We start from the raw sequence: 20218 nt of genomic DNA, 5'->3' as shown, positions 1-20218 counted from the left end.
ATTTATGGTTCATAATCAAGTCTCTTATAGATTCACGCTGATTTACCTGATGGACCCCACCAAAATATAGTGAACTCTAATTAAAGTTATTCTGAACCATCAGGATCCACAGCTCTAAGAGAAAAAAAAGAAAAGAAAAGAAAACCACCTAAAAATCAGTTCACAGTCATCAAAGCAATGTTCTTCAAGCCCCAATTTCTCATAATGAGGTTATTTTCATTGTCAAAGAAGAGGTAACAGGACATCTGTAAGCCATTTAATCAATGTTGTTAGTACTTTGGCTAGCTATGTGGCACCTATGGGGAAGGCCCAGAGAATTTTAGAGGGGGAAGAGACCTTAGAGATCATTTTCTGGTCCAAAACTGAGAAAACAAGCCCAGAGAGAATAGCTCACTTAACCAACGTTATAAAAAGTCCTTCCAGCTAAAAGGTACTCTTTATAAACAAATAGGTAAGTTTCTAAATACAATCTAAACATATACATGCGTGGCTAAGGGAATGAAATTTCTATAATCCACACACAAAAATCAGCCTTAATACTTTAGACATGTTATTATTGTTCAGTCATTTTCGGTTGTGTCTGACTGTTTTTGACCCCTCAATTTAGGGTTTTCCTGGCAAAGATACCAAAGTGTCTGAAGCCAGATTTGAACTCAGGAAGATGAGGCCTAGCACTCACCTATCTACCCCATATATTTATATACCTACATTTATTAGACATAGTGAATCGCTATTAAATGCTTTAAGAAACTAGCTGTATTAAGTAACGTTCCCAGAATACACACACACTCTGTATATGTGTGTATATGACTTACCATTATATAATACAAATCAAAATAACCTGTAATACATTTAAACTTTTGCTATTGTTGTATTTAAGATCTTAAAATACTTTTCTTCAGTACTTCCAAACCAGAATATGAAATGACTTTTTGTAAAACTCTTTAATTTCTAAGACATTTTAAAACAGTCACACTCAAAAGTATCTCAGAGGAACAAACATGACCAAAAGATAAAATATTACAGTACAATCTATAAACAAGAATCATTTACCAGGGAGTTCGAAAATTTGTAAAGTAGCATCACAACAGTGTGATTTTAGTTTAAAAGTTTAAAAAGTCAATACTGTAGATGTACTTACATTTTTCAAACAAAACAAAAAAGATCATATTACAAGAGTCCTGCCATTGTGCATAAAATACTGTGCTAACAACAACAACAACAACAACAACAACAAAGCCACATAACCAGCTTAAATAGAATTTTAAACCCATTTTGGTCATATTTAGGGTACATTGACACTGGGGCAACAGAGAAAGAAGGCTACCTATGTATCACTCACAATAAATGAGGCAGATGTTAATGTCACCAAGATCAGCTCTACAAGCACCTTTAATGCAACTCAAGAGTCAAAACAATTAAGAACACATCACCTATATCCAAGCAGTCATTTATGGCAGTTCAAAGGATGGTTTAATAAAATATACACGAATTGCTTTCCACACTTAGCTCTGAGATTTTGTATGTAGAAAATTTATTTGTATACAGAGTGTACATTAAGGGGCTAAGTGGATGTCAAATTTGGGTAATATCATGACAAAGCAGCAGACATTGGTTCAAATACTTTATGCAATTGATTAAAAATAGTGAAGAACCAATTCATAATGATCTCCCATATCACACTGCCTCCTCCCAGGGCTATTTCAGGTATCTTTCTCCCATTTAAGTGTGTTAATCTAAGAAACCTTTGTGACTAGAGCTTTTAACATTCCATTAAACAGATACAGGAATGTGGGGGCGGGGGGAGTGCATGATAAAGCAATCTCTAGATTTAGCATAGTCTCATATCAGTGCCTATCTAAATAGAAATAAAAATGGATGTAACAATTAACATGTGGGCCTCTTTTCTGTAGCAAAATCTCTCCCACTAACAGACATCAGAGAGGAAAGGAAGATTGTGATGGAGACTCTTGGTTGGCTATTTTGTAATCCCTCCCGTCATGGACCTTCAGTGCAAAAAAAAAAAAATGGGGTGATGGGGGGTAGGGAGGGCTCAGGTAGATGAACTTTAATAGCAAATGTTTCAGAAACAATTTGAAAAATAAATTATTAGAAACAGAGTGGTTGTTTTTAGGATCTAAATCTATTGTGATTATGTAGTAAGCTGTGAATCATTTAATGATTTGTGCTCATCACAATCACCCTCATCTCTTCTGAGAAGAATTAAAAAATAAGATTAAAATATGAAAGAAAAATTTCTTTGCATACTGTATACCACTTGCTTCTTGCTCATATCCATTTTGGAAATAAATATCTATACATTCCAAAAGCTTAACAAATAGGAACAATTTCTGAGAAGATAATTTACTCACCACTTCTTTGATAGCAAGCCCATACCCCAGAACTCTTCCCTTGGGTATACAATGCAAATCTCAAATGCTATAGACACTTCTAAAGACCATACAACATAATCATCTTGGCTTCTGAGAATATTTCCCTCTTATTGCCTTTATCTGATCTTATCTGTTAAGTCCAGTTCATAAATCCTTTAGGCAGGGACTGTAATCCAATCTCCTGTACAATACCTTGCACATAACTGGTGCTTAAATGATTATTAATAGTGAAATAAGAAAGCAGTAGCTAGGCAGCTGATCTTTATTAATTATCTATGGACTTCATATTCTTGGTACTATCTCCACTCAGATAAGACTGCTTCAGGAAATTCACTAGTCCTGGATTCTTGTGGTGTTTAGAAACACTGAGTGTTCTTTTTTTTTCCCCCCAAAACCCATACTATATATTTGATAGGCTTTGGATCTCTCTGAAGGGAAGGGAAAACTGAACAGTAGCTGGCTGCATGAAACAGATGACTCTTACAAAGTTAAAGTCATTTCCTCATCACTGGGTTCTAAATAAAAGCAAAGTTTAAGATGCCAAATATACACATTCCAGTTTTATGGAAATAAACACACACAACACACACACAAACATACACACACACACACACACACACACAACCAGTCACACTCACACACGTCCTTAAGTTCAGCAATGTGAAAAACAAACATTTTAGTAACCTTGTCTGAACACAGACAATCTATTCTCATACACATAGTGCATGTGTGTATATATAAATTGCATATATATGAATTGTGTGCAAATGTGTCCATATTATACATTTTACATGCAGGATTCTGGGCATTTTACACATGTATGATAATGTTGAATAAGATTTTATATTTTTCAATCAATGGCATTAGAGTCAGCAAAATCGTCTGATAGAAATAGATAATTTTAAAAATTATTACTTAGATCACACTGCACTGCAAAACTTTTCTTACACCAAATCTGTTTCTGCATGGATTGTAGGTGCCAGATTTAAATTTTTTAAAGCCTGACATTGTTATTAGTATATGAAACAGTAACTAAGGACTAAAAACCTCAGTGATTTAAGTGGCTTATTTCAGCTTATTTCAGTTGTCAGGCCATATAAGAATAGGGAAATGATGTTAGCTTACCTAAAGGCCAAGAAAACCATGGGTACTTGAAGCCTATAAGGTAAAATCAAAATGACAAGTGGGATTCCCACACTGGCCACTATTATGGGAGGTAATGTTGAATAGAACAGACACAATTTCATAGAGCGAATGTGACTACATAATACTTTTTACCATAGCTTATTCTAATGCAAAACATAAGACATTTCTGTGGCTCTCTAACAAACATACCAGGCTCAGGTTTAAGAAGGAAGTTAGTATTTGTCCCTTGGGCTCATCAGCTGATCCATATAGTCTGTAACAATAAACAGAAGCTAACGCTTCTATTATGTAAAACTAAACCTATAGAAAACTTTAAAAAGTAATTTTCAAATATTAATCTGGAATGCTAATCACTAGTTCTATTGCAACTTACATTACAATAACTGACATTCACAAGCATTTAAAAACTGCATTTTGGGTGAGATCTTCACTTACTTTCAAAAACATCTTCTATTAATGTTTATATAAGTTTTGGTCCAGTTTGTGATGGACTTTAAATGAATCTGTTAAATACCTCAAAATCTGTTTTTAAGTGCATTTTCCTATTAGGCAAAGACAGCATTTTCCTAAACATGGTAATAAGGACGTTATATCTATTGATGTAATATACTCTGTCTGCAGAAAAGGAATTCCATGTTCTTCTCAGCTTCCAGTCTTCAAGGAAACTGTATCACATGTAAGTACAGCGTAGATCAAAAAGTAGACTAGAAAAAGTCGAATCTGAAGTAACCAGGTTCTCACAAGTACAGTGTGGAAAATGACATTTACAAGCTGGAGCTCAAAATATGAACCAAAATTTAGTACAAAAAATATTCTGATGACGGTGACAGGAATGTCATGAGGTCGGAATTTTCAGTTCTTCTGACTGTAAAAGATTATTGATTGTGTCTCTCACAGTGATTTCTGATGTCCATTTGCAGAAGATTTGGTTGTTTCTGAGTCTCTTGTATTGTTTGAGAGCTGAAGTTTGTGAAGACCTGCGCAGACAGTAAAGATAGTGAGAAGAAAAAAAAATATTGGACATAAGTTTCCTCTGACTTATATGATATTGAAAAGTTTCATGGAAAACCAAACACAAATTATAATCATCACCTTGAGGTTATAGTCATTTCCTGGACACTATTTGCTACTCTTCACATCCTTCAGTGCTCAAAAAAGGGAACAGAATGGCATTTATTATGCTCATTTCTTTCACCAGGAGAACAAGGAGGTGAAATCAAAAGAGATATGCTAATAAAGGTTTAAATAGTATAATTAACAGGTATTAAGGAGGAAAAGAGTTCTCCCAAAGCTTATTTAATACCCTAAAATTTACTTGTATAAATTTTATTTTCTAAATATTCCAATGAACTAATTAACTTCCCTTACTTACTTCCCAGTGATAAACCACCTGAAAAAGCAGTGTGATATAGAATGAAAAAAGAACTGATTTCAGAGTCAGAGGGCCTGGTTTGTACCTGACCCCACTACTTAGTTTATTCATCTTCTTTTGCCCTCAAAATCTACACCTGCAAAATGAGGGCAATGAATTACATAATCTCTAAGGTATCTGCCAGACCTAGAATCAATGAACCGTCTCTTCCCTTCCCTTCAAAATATGACCATGTCTATTCCCTGCTCAAAAACCTTCAGTGACTCCCTATTAAGAGAAAATACAAAGTTTTTCAGCTTGGGATTTCAAGTTCTTCCCAAATTGCCTCCAATTTTAATCAATTGCATAAAGCATTTGAACCAATTTCTGCTGCTTTGTCAGACTTCAGTGGACTGATGCTGAGTGAAGTGAGCAGAACCAAGAGAACATTGTAAATGGTAACAGCAACACTGTGTGATGATCAACTGTGATAGACTTGGTTCTTCTCATACAAATGTCCTACATGCTCTATGTCCCAGCCAATATGTTTAGTTGCTAATGCCTAAACAAGGCATCCCATTCCTAGGTAAATGTTGCACTGCGAAATGAGTGATGTCAAGACTTCCCCCAATAAATAACAATCCTGATAAATAAAGGTCACTAACCTTTTTTTAGGAGGCTAAGAGACAATAAACTTGTGTCCTTGAATGCTTCTCTAGCCAATGGTGGCTAATATTAGTTGCATGGAAGGGATTCATACCTTCAGGATGTTTGGGAAGCTATGTGTGAGTATTAATAATAAATACTGATAAAGCAGCTATTCTGTGCCTGGCATTGTGCTAAGCACTTTACATAAATTATTTGTATGAAATACACTTTTTAAAAAAAATCATAAAAGTATTTTATTATTTTCTTGTTACATGTAAAAATAGTTTTCAAAATTTGTTTTCACAAGATTTTTAGTTCCGAATTTTTTCTCCCTTTCCTCCCCCCTCCCCAAGACAGCAATCTGATGTAGGTTATATATGTACAATCACATTAAACATATTTCTGCATTAGTCATGTTGTGAAAGAAGAATTAGAACAAAAGGGGAAAACTTCAAAAAAGTATAAACAGTATGGTTCAATCTGCATTCAGAATCCACAGTTCTTTTTTCTGGATGTAGAGAACATTTTCCATCATGAGTTCTTTGGAATTGTCTTGGATCATTGCACTGCTGAGAAGAGCCAAGTCTATCACAGTTGATCATCACACAGTGTTGCTGTTACCATTTACAATGTTCTCCTGGTTCTGCTCACTCAGCATCAGTCCACTTAAGTCTGACAAAGCAGCACAAATTGGTTCAAATGCTTTATGCAATTGATTAAAATTGGAAGCAATTTGTGAAGAACTTGAAATCCCAAGCTGAAAAACTTTGTATTCTTTTTTGTCATATCAGCCAATCTAACAGGTGTGAGATGGTACCTCAGTAAAACTTTAAATAAAAATGTTTATTATTTTTTGAAAAAATAAATGGCTGTACCTGTTTGGGGGGCGGGAGGTAGGAAGAAAAGATCACAAAACATAAAAATGTTTGGTGATGATAGAAACTATATGTGGAGTGGTTGATTCCTATAAGTGAGCAGTATTTGTTTAGGAACAGATCATTAGCTGTCACAATGCACAAAAGAATATAAATAAGGGGGTCAGCGGATAGGAGGAAAGGATAAGGTGCCAGCTTAAATGGAATAAGGATGAAAACTTTTCAGAGATTTATGATTTAATACAATCAATCAGCAAACACTTACAAAGTATTTATGAAGTGCTACTATGTGGCAGGCACTGTGCTAGGTACTGGGGAATATGATCTTCTTTGTTAAATATTTCTATGTTGGGGCAGCTAGGTGGCACAGTGGATAGAGCAACGGCCCTGGATTCAGGAGGACCTGAGTTCAAATCCGGTCTCAGACCCTTGACGCTTACTGGCTGTGTGACCCTGGGCAAGTCACTTAACCCCAATTTCCTCACCCCCCCACAAAATATTTCTGGGTCAAATAGCACAGCAAGTGGTTGGCCACCTCATACTGAAGTTAAATGTAGGTGTGCATTTTCTGAAATGACTCAATTTTGCACAATAAGGTGGAAAGAGAGAGTGCTGGATTGGCAACTGCACTAGACCTGGGTCTCAATCCCAGGAGTAAGTCACTTGCCACCAGGTGTAGGCCTGGATCAATCACTTAACCAGCTTCCTCATCTGTAAAGCGATGATGACGTGGAGGAGGAGGAAGAGGAAGAGGAGGAGATACATGTAGAGTGGTGAGCCTTTCAGTTCTTTAAGGTTCTGCTTTCTCTTTTGTGTTGAAGTCCCCAGAGCCAGAAGCTTAATAAAGGTTGACTCATTATTGACTATTAAAGTGATACACAAATTCAGTTGCTATTATTATTTTATAATATTTGGGGTATATGATGTCTTGGGTTTGTTTGGCTTTTTTGAGAATGTTAAAAATGAAAAACAAAACCTAGAGCCAAAGTGGAAATGGGTATGACTAATATATTTATACCTTCTACTGAAGTAAATTAAAAAGAAACCTAATAATAATAATATTAGCTAACATTTATCCAGTACTTAGTATAGTGCCTGGCAAAGTAAGTACTAAGTGCTCTATAAGTATTATCTCATTTGATGCTCACAGCAACCCTGGCAGGTAAGTGCTATTATTATATCCATTCTATAGGTGAGGAAAGTAAGGCAAACAGAGGCTAAATGACTAGTTTGGGGTCACACAACTACAAAGTTTCTGAAGCCATATTTGAACTCAACTCTTCCTGACTCCAGGCCCCTGACAATTTTAACAGTGATTATAAGTAAAATAACAGAGAATCACCTGGAATCTGAGATAAACTTTGTCCTTAGCTGATAACAGAATGCCCCCCCTCATATATATGTGTGTGTGTGTGTGTGTGTGTGTGTGTGTGTGTGTGTGTGTGTATTTTTTTTTTTGGTGGGGCAATGAGGATTAAGTGACTTGCTCAAGGTCACACAGCTAGTAAGTATCAAGTGTCTGAGGCTGGATTTGAATTCAGGTCCCCCTGAATCCAGGGCCAGCGCTCTATCCACTGCACCACCTAGCTGCCCCCTGAATACCTATATTTTTACCTTGAAATATTATTCTGTTTTATGTAGAGAATTATGGTTTAGCTGCTACCACTGAAGATCTATGCTGCAATACCTCATTCCACATCACCTGGGTGTGGAGGTGACCTGGACTCTTTAAGGCTGTGCCCATAGAATACAAGTTCTGGCAGGTCCTATTAATCTGGAAAGGACAAGCAACATGGACACCAAGTGGAGTAATAATTGTTCAAGGAACTGATGAAACAACATACTGAGGGAAGGAGAGTTATTACAGTTCAGTGTCAGTAGTTAGAATACTGAACACACCAAAGAAACCAAGCTTTTTAAAAAAAAAAACTCCTGAAGTAGAAATCACCCCAATTTGGGACAAACTCAAGCTTCGCAAAAACCTATAACAAAAAATTAGATTTATTTAGTTTATAAGGTTTACACACTGTAATTTCTGGTATTTAGAAGGCTTAAAATGAACTAAAAGGTCGTGAATTAGCATAATAACATACACATATTCCCTCCCCCAAATTACCTAAAGCCTTGAAAAGTTCTTCTCGTACAGCAGAGGTGAACTTTCTGACTAGACACAGAGTTGTCACAATAGCAAACAGCAAATTGTAGGATAACACAATGTAGAAATTCCCCAGCCAGTTAAATCTTCCGAAATCTCCAAGAAGATCAAACCTAGTAATTCCTGTCAAACAAACAGAAAGAAGAAAATTACTTTTAATAAAATTCAGTATGAGTGTTCGTTAGCAACATTTTAAGATTATGATGTAGGACAGTACACTATGGTAGCATTTTTTCATCTTCTGATTTTCTACTGGTTCTTTTAAGTTATATGACAATTTTTTTTGGGGGGGAGGGCAACAAGGGTTAAGTGACTTGCCCAGGGTCACACAGCTAGTAAGTGTCAAATGTCTGAGGCTGCATTTGAACTCAGGTCCTCTTGAATCCAGGCCGGTGTTTTATCCCCTGTGCCATCTAGCTGCCCCCCCCCCAACAATTAAATTTGTACAATTAAGAAGAGATGCAGGGGGTAGCTAGGTGGCGCAGTGGATAAAGCACTCGCCCTGGATTCAGGAGTACCTGAGTTCAAATCTGGCCTCAGACACTTGACACTTACTAGCTGTGTGACCCTGGGCAAGTCACTTAACCCCCACTGCCCTGGAAAAAAAAAAAAAGAAGAAGAGATGCAGAATAATTTGCTCTACCATTAATGTCAATTATTTACAAAGCAACAACGGAAAGGACAAGTGCTTAAATCCCTTGGTCAGGAATATGGATTTGCCTGGGGTGTGTCATCAGCAAAAACTTTGCTTACTGCAACACAAATTCATTAGGCAGGAGGGTACATGGGGATGTTAGAGGATGTGCAATCCAACGACTCAATGGCCAACAATAAAGAACAAGATGAGAAAAGAGGATTTTGAGGACATCATGAAACACAAAGAGAAGTAATGAGGAATGGCTGTAGAATCCTCTGAGATAAGCATGAAAACAGTCCAACTTAGGGCACACAATTCACAACAGCCTGTGGAATAAGAAGGCAAAGGCAAAATGATAAGCTTGACCAACTGTACCTACAGCCAGAGATTAAAGGGCAGTTTTCCTTTAAAGGGAGAATTGTATGGACAACCAATCACAAATGAATTGCTTTTAGTTAAATCCAATACCGTCCAAGAAGATACATTTCAATCATTAAGTACCCACTATGTGCTAAATGCTAGTGATAGGAAGGCAAAAACCAGTTCCTGCCTTCAAGGAGCTCCCAGGCTAACAGGGGAGACAACTGGCAAACAGCCATTTATTAACAGGAGACATACAGCATAAACTAGAAATAATCAATGGCAGGAATTCACTAATATTAAGAAGGCCTGGGAAGGGCTTCAAGGAGGGAAAAAGTTATAGGCACAGGGAACAGCCAGTGAACATGCCCAGAGAGTGGAGGTGGAAGGTTATGTGTGAGGAACAAGGAGGACAGCATCACTGGATCCAAAGGAAGGAGTGGGGTGTCAGGTGTAAGGAGCCCAGAAAGGCAGAGGGCAGAGGCAGGTTATGAAGAGCTTTAAAAGCCAGAGGATTTTGTATTTGATCCTGAAAGGAATAGGGAGCTGCAGGAGTTTATTGAGTAAGGGACTGACATGATCAGATCTGAGCTTTAGAAAGATCACTTGGGTAGCTGAATCAAGGATGGATTAGAATGGAGAGGTAAGTCAGGCAGACCCACCAGCAGACTATTACAGTAATTAAGATGTGAGCTGATGAGGGGGTGTATGCTAAAGTGATGGCAATGTCAGAGGAGAGAAGCGGGCACCTTGGCAACAATCCAGGGTGACTCAGGTTGTGAGGCTGGAGGACTGGTAGGATGGTGGTGCTTTTGACAGTAATAGGGAAGTTTGAAAAAAGGGAGGGGAAGAAAATGAGTTGAGTCTTGGACATACTGAGTTTAAGACATCTCTAGGACTTCAGGTTCCAGTTGGAGATGTCTAATAGGCAGTTAGAGATGCAAGACTGTAGGTCAGCCCCGAAGTTAGGACTAGGCAAACAGATTTGAGAATCATTAGAATAGAGATAATTGAACCCATGGGAGCTGATGAGGTCACCCAGTGTAGTGCATAGGGGAAAGAGAAGTGGGCCTGTGGCACAGCCCCGGAGGACAGCCACTCTTAGCAGGTGTGACCTGGATGACCAACAGAAAGGACTGAAAAGAAGCAGTTGGATAGGTGAGAGAAGTGTCACAAAAACCTAGGGAAGACAGTAACAAGGAAAAGACTGATAGTGTCAGAGGCTGCAAAGAGGTTAAAGGAAATGAAAATTGAAAAAAGGCCACAAGATTTGACTAGTAAGAGATGAATGGTAACTTTGGAGAGAGAAATTTCAGGTGAGGTTGAAAGCCAAACAGCAGGAAGTCCATAAGATAGTGAGAGGAAAGGAAATAGAGGCATCACAGACTAGCTATGAAATCTGCTATTCACCTCTTATAGAGAGGTCAGGGACTCATGAGGTGTAGAATGAAACAAAAATTTTCAGCCAAAGACAATGGAGAAATTTGTTTTGCCTGATTATATATATTGACTAGAAAATTTAGTTTGTAAAACCTATGGGAGAGTTGGGGGAAAAGGGATTAGCAACAAGTGTGACAGAAAAGGAAAAAGCAAAGAAAAGAAGGTCATTGAATGATATTTTAAATGCATAAAAATGAACAGAAGTAAAATCCAGAAGGAAAGCAGAACAGTTTTGAAAATTACATGTTGAATTTATTATATGCTTAAAAGAGCAAGTTGTACATAGAGATTCCTATTTTGTTGTTCAGTCATTTTTTCAGTTATGTCCAACTCTGTGACCCCATTTGGGATTTTCTTGGTAGAGATACTGGAGTGGTTTGCCACTTCTTTCTCCAGTTCATTTTACTGATGAGGAAATTGAGGAAAACGGGGTGAAGTGACTTGACCAGGGTCACACAGCTAGTAAATGTCTTAGGCCAGATTTGAACTCAGGAAGATGAGTCTTCCTGACTCCAAGCCCAGCACACTACTGTGCTAACTAGCTGCCCAGAGATTCATATAAAGTCCTCTTTTTTCTGTTCTACTTTGTATATAGAAACATTCATTATATTTGGTGTTTGGTGTTTGTTAAGTTTAGAACAAAAATAAATAAAATCTCCAAATCTATATATATGTACATATATATGTATATATATATATATACATAGATGCATTTACATATATATATGCATATATATAATATAAAGGTATACTGCATATATATATATATATATATATATATATATATATATATATTTTTTTTTTTTTTAGTGAGGCAATTGGGGTTAAGTGACTTGCCCAGGATCACAGAGCTATTAAGTGTTAAGTGTCTGAGGCTGGATTTGAACTCAGGTGCTCCTGACTCCAGGGCCTGTGCTCTATCCACTGCACTACCTAGCTGCCCCTACTGCCTATATTTTTAATACTAAAAATGACAGTCATGTATCACAGAGGTGTTCAAAATAACACATTATTTAAGGGTATGCAGTAGCGTAGCTAGTCGAGAAGAAAAATACCTGTTTACAGGAGGTCCAAATACTACTAACATTTCTGGACCCCAGTTTCTTCATTTGTACATTAAGAAGTTGGTAGATAATCTCTAAGAACTCTAAAAGTGTTTGATGTTAACTAATAATCAGACTGTGCATCTGTAGCAGGTAACAAGAGTCATGACTTTCAAAATACATATGGTCTTCCAAGAAATCATTCAATAATATTTCTTATGTTCCACTATATTCAATAAGCATTTAATTAGGAATTTCTCTCACATTAAGTTCAATTTAATTTTGTCTCATTAGTTCTCAGATTTCATGACACATTCCCAGGTCAAGAAGTTTCCACAAGCTTTGTCCTGCATATCTTGAGCGACTCACACCAATCCCCCCACCCCAGTATCAGTTCAGTGGTCTATAACTGTACAGCCAAGCTGTGAGAGCTATGACAGAAGAGAAAGAAGTTAGTAGCAAGAATGGATTAATTTTACAAATGTTGGAAACTATGTCAAAGCAACAGGAAAAAAATCTTTCCACTAAGAGACCTGGGGGCTCACTATCTTGTGCAATTCCTTAGTAAGAGGAGCCAGGCTCAGTTACCAGAAGGAACAATTCAAACAAGGATTCTCTTTTTCAGGGGCTTATTGGTATCCAAGAAAACCACACAGAAATAAGGTAGCCTCTTCAGTTATTAATAAAAATCAAATTGGGCCCATACACTCTTACACTGAAAATCCTTATTGAATATGACCTTGAAAAACCCACATAAATCTTCAATTTCAGAAATTTTCTTGAAGGATGAAATAGTCTTAATGTTTCCTCTTAATGGTAATAACCTTAAAACTTTTCATCATTTTAGACATTGTTTAAGTGCTAAAAACTTCTACATTGTTTAAAAAAAGCTTAATTCAAAACTTTTAAAAAGTAAAAAAACGTTGAAAAACAGTACTCCCAAACCCATATTGTTACAGAAAATTAATATAAATTATGACTGCATTTTAGCTTAACTTTTTTGATTTATACTCTATATCTCTTAGCTAACAATATAAACACTACATATTTTCTCTTTACAGAAGTTCATTTACACAAAAGAAAAATGGAAAACAATAATGAGTAACAAATCTCAATCAGGAAGTTCATTCTATTCAGCTGTAGTATTTAACCCTAAAGCCAGAGTAACTGCAGAGGGTCAGGCCAACAAAATAAACTCTCTTCTGCCACAGAAATAATGATTATTACTCCTCAGCATCTCACTCAAATATGTTGTACGTATCATTCTATGATTGAAGATCACCCCTCTATTCCAATCTATAAAGAAAGAACACTAACTAAACTTTTCATTTAAATAAGATTTTGTTACTTCACCTACAATACCATGATTCAACAAAATTTATGTTTTTAACCCACCTGAGTCAACTTTTACTTTCAGCAAGCACATTCATGTTCACAAATAGCAAAGAAGTTCAGATATTATCTGTATAGCCTGATACTATAAAACACTCATTAAAACATGAGTAATAAATCAAATGTTTCTAGTGTATTACAAATGCAAATAAACTGGTCATAAATTCATTTCCATAGTACATGATAAAAAGTTGTTCTCAAATAAGTGCTTTTTAAAAATTCTGATTTCTGCAAAGAACACACCCACACCTTTGACAAACCAATTTATAAATCAAAACTTCTTTAGCAGAACTTAGGTATGAATCAGTTCTTCTTTCCACAACCTTAAATATTTAGTTTGAGTATAAATTGTTTATGGCCTCAAAATTGTTTATCTTTTATTCTCAAAAACATTCTTTTTATTTTAGCAAAAGTATGATTTCATTTTAGAAGCCATTTAAGGACTTTGTTAATAACAGATTTCTTGTAATTGGACAACTGCCAATCATTTGATAAGTTTAAAATGAAAATTGGAAAATTTCTACTTTTGATGGGGGAAAGTATTTAGTGCTTTTAAAGAAAATATTTGCCTAGTTTAAACCTTTACTAATTTGCAATAGAAGTGTGTACACATAAAATGAAAAATGCAAAATGTTCTCAATAGCCCTCAAGCTATTAAAAATATGAAGCAATGATCAAATTAAGAAGATGATACTTTATTATAACTAAACAAATGCAAAATTCATTTGGAAAAACAAAAAGTCTAGAACTTCAGGAAAAGAAAAAAAGCTATGATTGAAAGGGGCATAAAATTGCCAGACATGTGATTTCTAAGCAATTTGATATTGCTTAAGAAAAAAACAGAAAAGTTGATCAGTGGAGCAGCCTAGATAAGCAAGAAACAGGCATCCACAACAGTAGTCCAGTATTTGAATAAATGCTATTTGTTAGGGGAAGGACTCCCTTTCTGACAAGGACACATTCGTAAAACTGCAAAGCAATTTGACAGAAATTAGGTTTTGACCAATGCCATACACAACATACCAAAATAAACTAAAAATGGATGTGACCTGAATATAAAGGTTTACCCATTAGAAAAATGAAAACAATAAAATCAAGCACCTTTTACAACCATGACTGTAGGTAGAATTCTTAACCACACAAAGAGGGGGGATGGGTGTTATAAAATTTTAACTACAACTTTAATTACATAAAATTTTTTAAGTTTTGCATAAACAAATTCATTGAAGGTAGACTTAGAAGAAAAGTGGAAGAGTATGAAAAAAATATTTGTGCCAAATATGACTGTTAAATCACTACTCTAGATTTCAATTTGGAACAAAGAAAGAAGTAAATTGACCCTTTTGGCTCTACAATCTCACTACTGGGCATATACTCCAAGAAAATCAAACCAAAACCAAAATTCTATACCAAGATAAAGTTCAAATATATCAACAAAATATTCATAATGATAGTAAAGAACTGGAAATAAAGTAGATGACAATATACTAGGTAAAAGACAAACTATGGCATATAAAAGTAGTAGAACATTATAATAAGAAATGACAAATTTAAGGAATTTAGAGAAATATGGGGAAATTTGTATGAACTGATGCAGAGGGACAAAACAGAACCAAGAGAATAATATACACAATGACTGTGACAATAGGTCACCAAAAGGAAGTTAAACTCTGTGGAATGGAAAAACTAATGAAGATCTTCCTAAATGGAAGAAAGGTAGGGGATTCCTAGTACAGAATACTGTATATAATATCAACGTAAAATATCTGGATTAGATGTGTTAGCTTAATTTTGTTTCTGACCTCTGCCTCCCTTAATCCACCCTCCCTTCTATCAGTCTCTCCCTTTCTCTTATTCCCTTACAGTACTATTTCCCTGTAGGGCAAGATAATTTCTTTGCCCAACCCTTTGAGTCAATTCCAATAAGAGTAAGGTTTTCAAATGTTGCCTACCACCCCACGTAATCCCTATCTTCCCTCCTACTGTAAAAGCTCTTCCTCTTTCATGCCTCTTTTATGTGAGATAATAGACCTTCATCATACCCCTTCCTTTCCCCTTCTCCCAAGGCATCCCTCTTACTCACCTCTTAATTTTTTTAAATCATCCATCCCATCACAGTCAACTTAGACCCATGCCTTCTGTCTATATATATACTCCTTCAAACTGTCCTAATAATGATAAAGTTCTTAGGAGTTACAAGTATCATTTTCCCAAGTTTAAACATACTGAATCTGTTATGATTTCTCATTCATGTTTACCTTTTTATGCTTCTCTTGAGTTTTGTAATTGAAGGTCTTATTTTCTATTTAGCTCTGTTTTTTTTTCATCAGGGATCCTTAAAAGTCTTCAATTTCATTCAATATCCATTTTTTGCCCATAAAGATTATACTCAGTTTTACTGGGTAGGTTATTCTTGGTTGTAATCCTAGCTCTTTTGCACTCCATAATATCACATTCCAAGCCCTCTGATCCTTTAATGTAGAAGCTACTAATTTTTTTTTTGTTTTTTGTTTTTGTTTTTTTGCAGGGCAATGAGGGTTAAGTGACTTGCTCAGGGTCACACAGCCAGTAAGTGTCAAGTGTCTGAGGCCGGATCCGAACTCAGGTACTCCTGAATCCAGGGCCGGCGCTCCACCACTGCGCCATCTAGCTGCCCCCAGAAGCTACTAAATTTTGTGCTATTCTGGCTGTGGTTCCACAATATTTGAATTGTTTCTTTCTGGCTGCTTATAGTATTTTCTCCTTCACCTGGGAGCTCCGGAATTTCACTAGACTATTAATGGGAGTTTTTGTTTGGGGATTCCTTGCATGAGGTGATCAGAGGAGTTTTTCAATTTCTGTTTTACCCTCTGGTTCTAGGATATTGGGGCAGTTTTCTTTGATAACTTATTGAAATATGATATCTAGGCTGTTTTTTAAAAATCATGGTTTTCAGATAGTACAAAAATTCCTAAGTTATCTCTTCTTGATCTATCTTCCAAGTCAGCTTTTTTTCCAATGAGATATTTCACATTTTCTTCTATTTTTTCATTCTTCACTTTCTTTTATTGTTGAATTATTAGCATTGAGTTATTAGCTTCCAATTGCCCAATTCTAATTTTTAAGAAATTATTTTCTTCAGCAAGCTTTTGTACCTCCTTTTCTAATTGGTCAATTCTGGTTTTAAGGTGCTTTTTTTTCTTCAGTATTTTTTGTGCCTCCTTTACCAAACTGTTTACTCTCTTTTCATGATTTTCTTGCATCACTTCTTTTCCCAATTTTTCCTCTACCTCTCTTATTTGGCTTTTAAAAATCCTTTTTGAGTGCTTTTAGGAATTCTTTTTAGGTCTTTAACAAATTCACATTTTCCTTTGAAGCCTTGCATGTAGCTGTTTTGACAAGTTTTCATCTTCTGGGATTGTGTCTTGACCTTCTATGTCAACATAGTAACTTTCCAAGGTCAGGTTCTTCTTCCTTGATCATTTTTTCCAGCCCATTTCTTGACTTTTAACTTTATGTTAAAGTTGGGCTCAGCATACCAAGTGGAGGGGGCACTATACAAAGCTTCAGTCCTTTCTTGGCGCTGTTTTCTGAGTTAGCTTTGGATGTCCATAAGTTTTTGGTCCTTCCGAGGAGCTATGCTCTAAGGAGAGGTGTGACCACTGCTCTCCTGGTCTGTATTCTGGTCTGTGACTGACAACAAGCATTCTTCTTCACCTTGGAATTGTGACCAGGACTCCTGCACCCCTGTCATTGCCAGAGCTAGTGAGCTAAGGCTCTTCTTAGTTCTGTGACTGTCACCCAGAGCTGTATATGGGCAATGCAAAAGAGTTCTGCACCCAGTGCAAGCAAAAGATCCCCTGTAATCTCCTTCTGATCAGTTGTCCAACCTCCTTACCATCTTTAATGTTCCTGAAGCTGCTGCTGCTGAACTACCTCCAAGGCCTGCTGCTGGCACTGTGTTGTGCTCCAGGGCCAACCACCACCCCATTAAGACAAACCTTTCCTGCCAACCTCCTGAGTTGTCCTAGGCTAGAAAATTGTTTCACCCTATCCTTTGTTGATTCTACAACACCAGAATTTGATTTGAGGTGTTATTTTCAAGTTGTTTCAAAAGGAATTTGGGAGAGCTCATCCTCTTCCCTCTTGGCTCCATGTTTAATTGTTTGCCAAAGAAAACCCCTCCTAGAGGATAATGGGAAAGAAGACTTTGATATAAAGATAAAATGCATAGATAAAACATTTTTTAAAATATCAAGCAATGGACATATCAATTTGTGCATAGTTCAAATTCGATTTCACTAGAAAGATTGCATTTAGTTTTAAATAACTAACCAGGGTCCATGTTATCAGGGGAGACCTTGAAGAAGGGGTAGGATTTGGTTAGAAGGAGGGGAAAAGGTAGGTTAATAATATGCTACAGTCTACTCAACAAGTCTCTTCATCTCTGTTTCGGTCACCTAAAACTTTACTTATTCTGAATGATTATTGTGATGGGCATTAAAGACTCTCCCCAACAGAGCTCCCACCTGCCTTTTTAGGTCTTATTTCATATCATTTCCCTTTATTTACTCACTTTCCAGTAAAATTGGCCTGGGAGTTGTTCCCCATATATGACTCTCACTTCTATGCTCTCTCTTCTCACCTTTAGGATGGACAGACATGGACATGCCACATAATGCTGAGCTTCTTGCAAAGTATAACTTAGGTGTTACCTCCTAGCCTCTCCTGATTTTCCCCAGATAAAAGTAGTTTCTCCGTCCTTAAATTTCTTCCTACATAGTCCACATTATCTGTATACTTGTTGTACCCCACTCTCCCAGTAGAAAGAACACAAGCTCCTTGAGGGCAGAGATGGTTTCTCTTCATTGTATCCCTAGCACCTTGCACAGTGTCTTTAAAATAGTGTGAACTGTATGTTTATTGCATTGTTGAATTGAGATCTGGGATGATGATAGCACCTACCTCCCAAGATGATTGTGAGGATCAAATGAAATAATATTTTTAAAGCATTTTGCATAGTGCCTGGCACACAGTAAGTACTTAATAACTTTCTTTCCTACCTCCTTTCCTTCTTTCCTTCCTGATTCAGGAATCTGTATTCTCTATACCTCTCAATTCATTTGCATGGTCATGAAAAACTGCTTAGTACAGCCTTCATCAAATGAGAGATTATAAAATCTCTGAGGGCAGAGGGAGAGGGAGAGCTTTACCTCTCCCATTATTGAGAATACCACACTACACACCGTATTTCATAAATGTTCAGTGAAGAAACTGAAACCTTTCATGTAATTGAATACAATAATTAAGATCACTGTAAAGATCATTGCACTGCATGTGAAAATATGTGGCAGAAAATAAAGCAGAGAAATTAAGAACTTGACAAGATTGCTCCAAAACCCAGTCAATCAATATATAACTCGATACTTTCTGGCTTCATTGTGAAATGAATACAAGAGAGGACAGTGAAGACTCATCTCCCTGAGTTCAATTCTGGCCTCAGACACTGTGTGACCCTGGGCAAGTCACTTAACCCTGTTTGCCTTAGTTTCCTCATCTATAAAATGAGCTGGAGAAGGAAATGGCAAACCATTCTAGTATCTTTGCAAGAAAACCCCAAATGGGGCCATGAAAAATCACTCACAACTGAAAATGACTGAACAACAGAATGCTATCGGTATTTTTGTGCACCCTCTCACTTTCACCTTTATCAGACTTCTAAAAGGAATAGTTCATACTCATCATCTTCACTTTCTCACCACCCACTTTTTCCTTAACTCTTGACAATCTGGTTTCCATCCCCACCACTTTGCTGAAGTGGTCCTTTCCAAAAGTCTGTGTGGCAATACTCAAATATGGCCATTTCTCTATGAGGAATGCTGTCAGCTACCATGAAAGCTGTCTATCTACATCTAGTTTGGGGGAACATGAAGCCATCCTCCACTGGCTAGGCATAAAAACACACATCAGAAAAACCGAGCGCTGCTAATTTCATGCACGATACAGAAATCAGACAGCCGTTTGTCAATATCATACTCTTAACCTTGTGCCGTGGACAACTTTGAGCTTGGAGTCAGAGGTTTTCAATTCAAATCCAGCTTTTAGTGCTTACTACCTGTGAGAGATTGGGCAAGTGACACCTGTTTTTCAGTTTACTCATCTGTATAATGAAGGGGTTCCAGATGTCAATCCTCTAATCTAAATGCTAATTACAAGATGAAGCCTTTCCTGAACCCAATCAACCCTGGACAGAAAGTGGTCTCTCCATCAACCTTCTCATAGCATTTTGCTTAGCTCTCTCCTTTGCACCTTTTCCCTTCTAACAGTTATTTCTGTACATCTTTCTTTCCCTTTTAGAACAGAAGTTCCTCGAGGGCAATGTCTGTGCGGTATCTATATTTGTATCATAAATAACACCCAGTGCTTGACATAGAGTTGGTTCTTAATAAGGTTGTTTGCGTTGAATTAATCTGAATATTTGTCAGCAGATTTCTGACTATGCAGAGCCAATCAGCCTTATTGTCCTGGTGATACTTTCTCAGTTAGGGTTTTATATCCTTAAATCTGAATCATCCTGACTATCAGCTTTTAAAGAACTGGGGTTTATCTAATCAATTTCTTCAGATACTCACCTAGTACAGATTTCTACACTCGGGAAATTCTTTTTTAAAAGGCCCATATAATAATCCAAACATACATATACAAACACACACATAAATATATACATACATATGTATATATACATATATATATATATGTGTGTGTGTGTACATACACATGCCTACCCAAATATGTATGT

The 20218-nt window shown here is 36.6% G+C and overlaps 1 protein-coding gene across 2 annotated transcripts in view; it reads right to left on the bottom strand.

Annotated features, from left to right (window-relative positions):
• Positions 1 to 277: 277 nt before the first annotated feature.
• LMBR1 (limb development membrane protein 1) overlaps positions 278 to 20218 on the bottom strand; it is a 188397-nt gene continuing 168456 nt past the window's right edge. The window contains exons 14-15 of one of the 2 annotated variants that reach the window (XM_043967066.1): positions 8530 to 8691; positions 278 to 4516 (exon numbers count right to left, since the gene is read on the bottom strand). In XM_043967066.1, coding sequence (XP_043823001.1) covers positions 4431 to 4516; positions 8530 to 8691 — 248 coding nt within the window. In that variant the 3' untranslated portion in view covers positions 278 to 4430. The remainder of the gene's footprint in view (positions 4517 to 8529; positions 8692 to 20218) is intronic. The other variant, XM_043967065.1, reaches the window with a different exon arrangement.

The sequence above is a fragment of the Dromiciops gliroides genome, chromosome 5, assembly GCF_019393635.1.
Source record: "Dromiciops gliroides isolate mDroGli1 chromosome 5, mDroGli1.pri, whole genome shotgun sequence".
NCBI classification, from domain to species: Eukaryota; Metazoa; Chordata; class Mammalia; order Microbiotheria; family Microbiotheriidae; genus Dromiciops; species Dromiciops gliroides.
The sequence above is the reverse complement of the archived record's forward strand: the minus strand, read 5'-3'. Positions and strand labels throughout refer to the sequence as shown.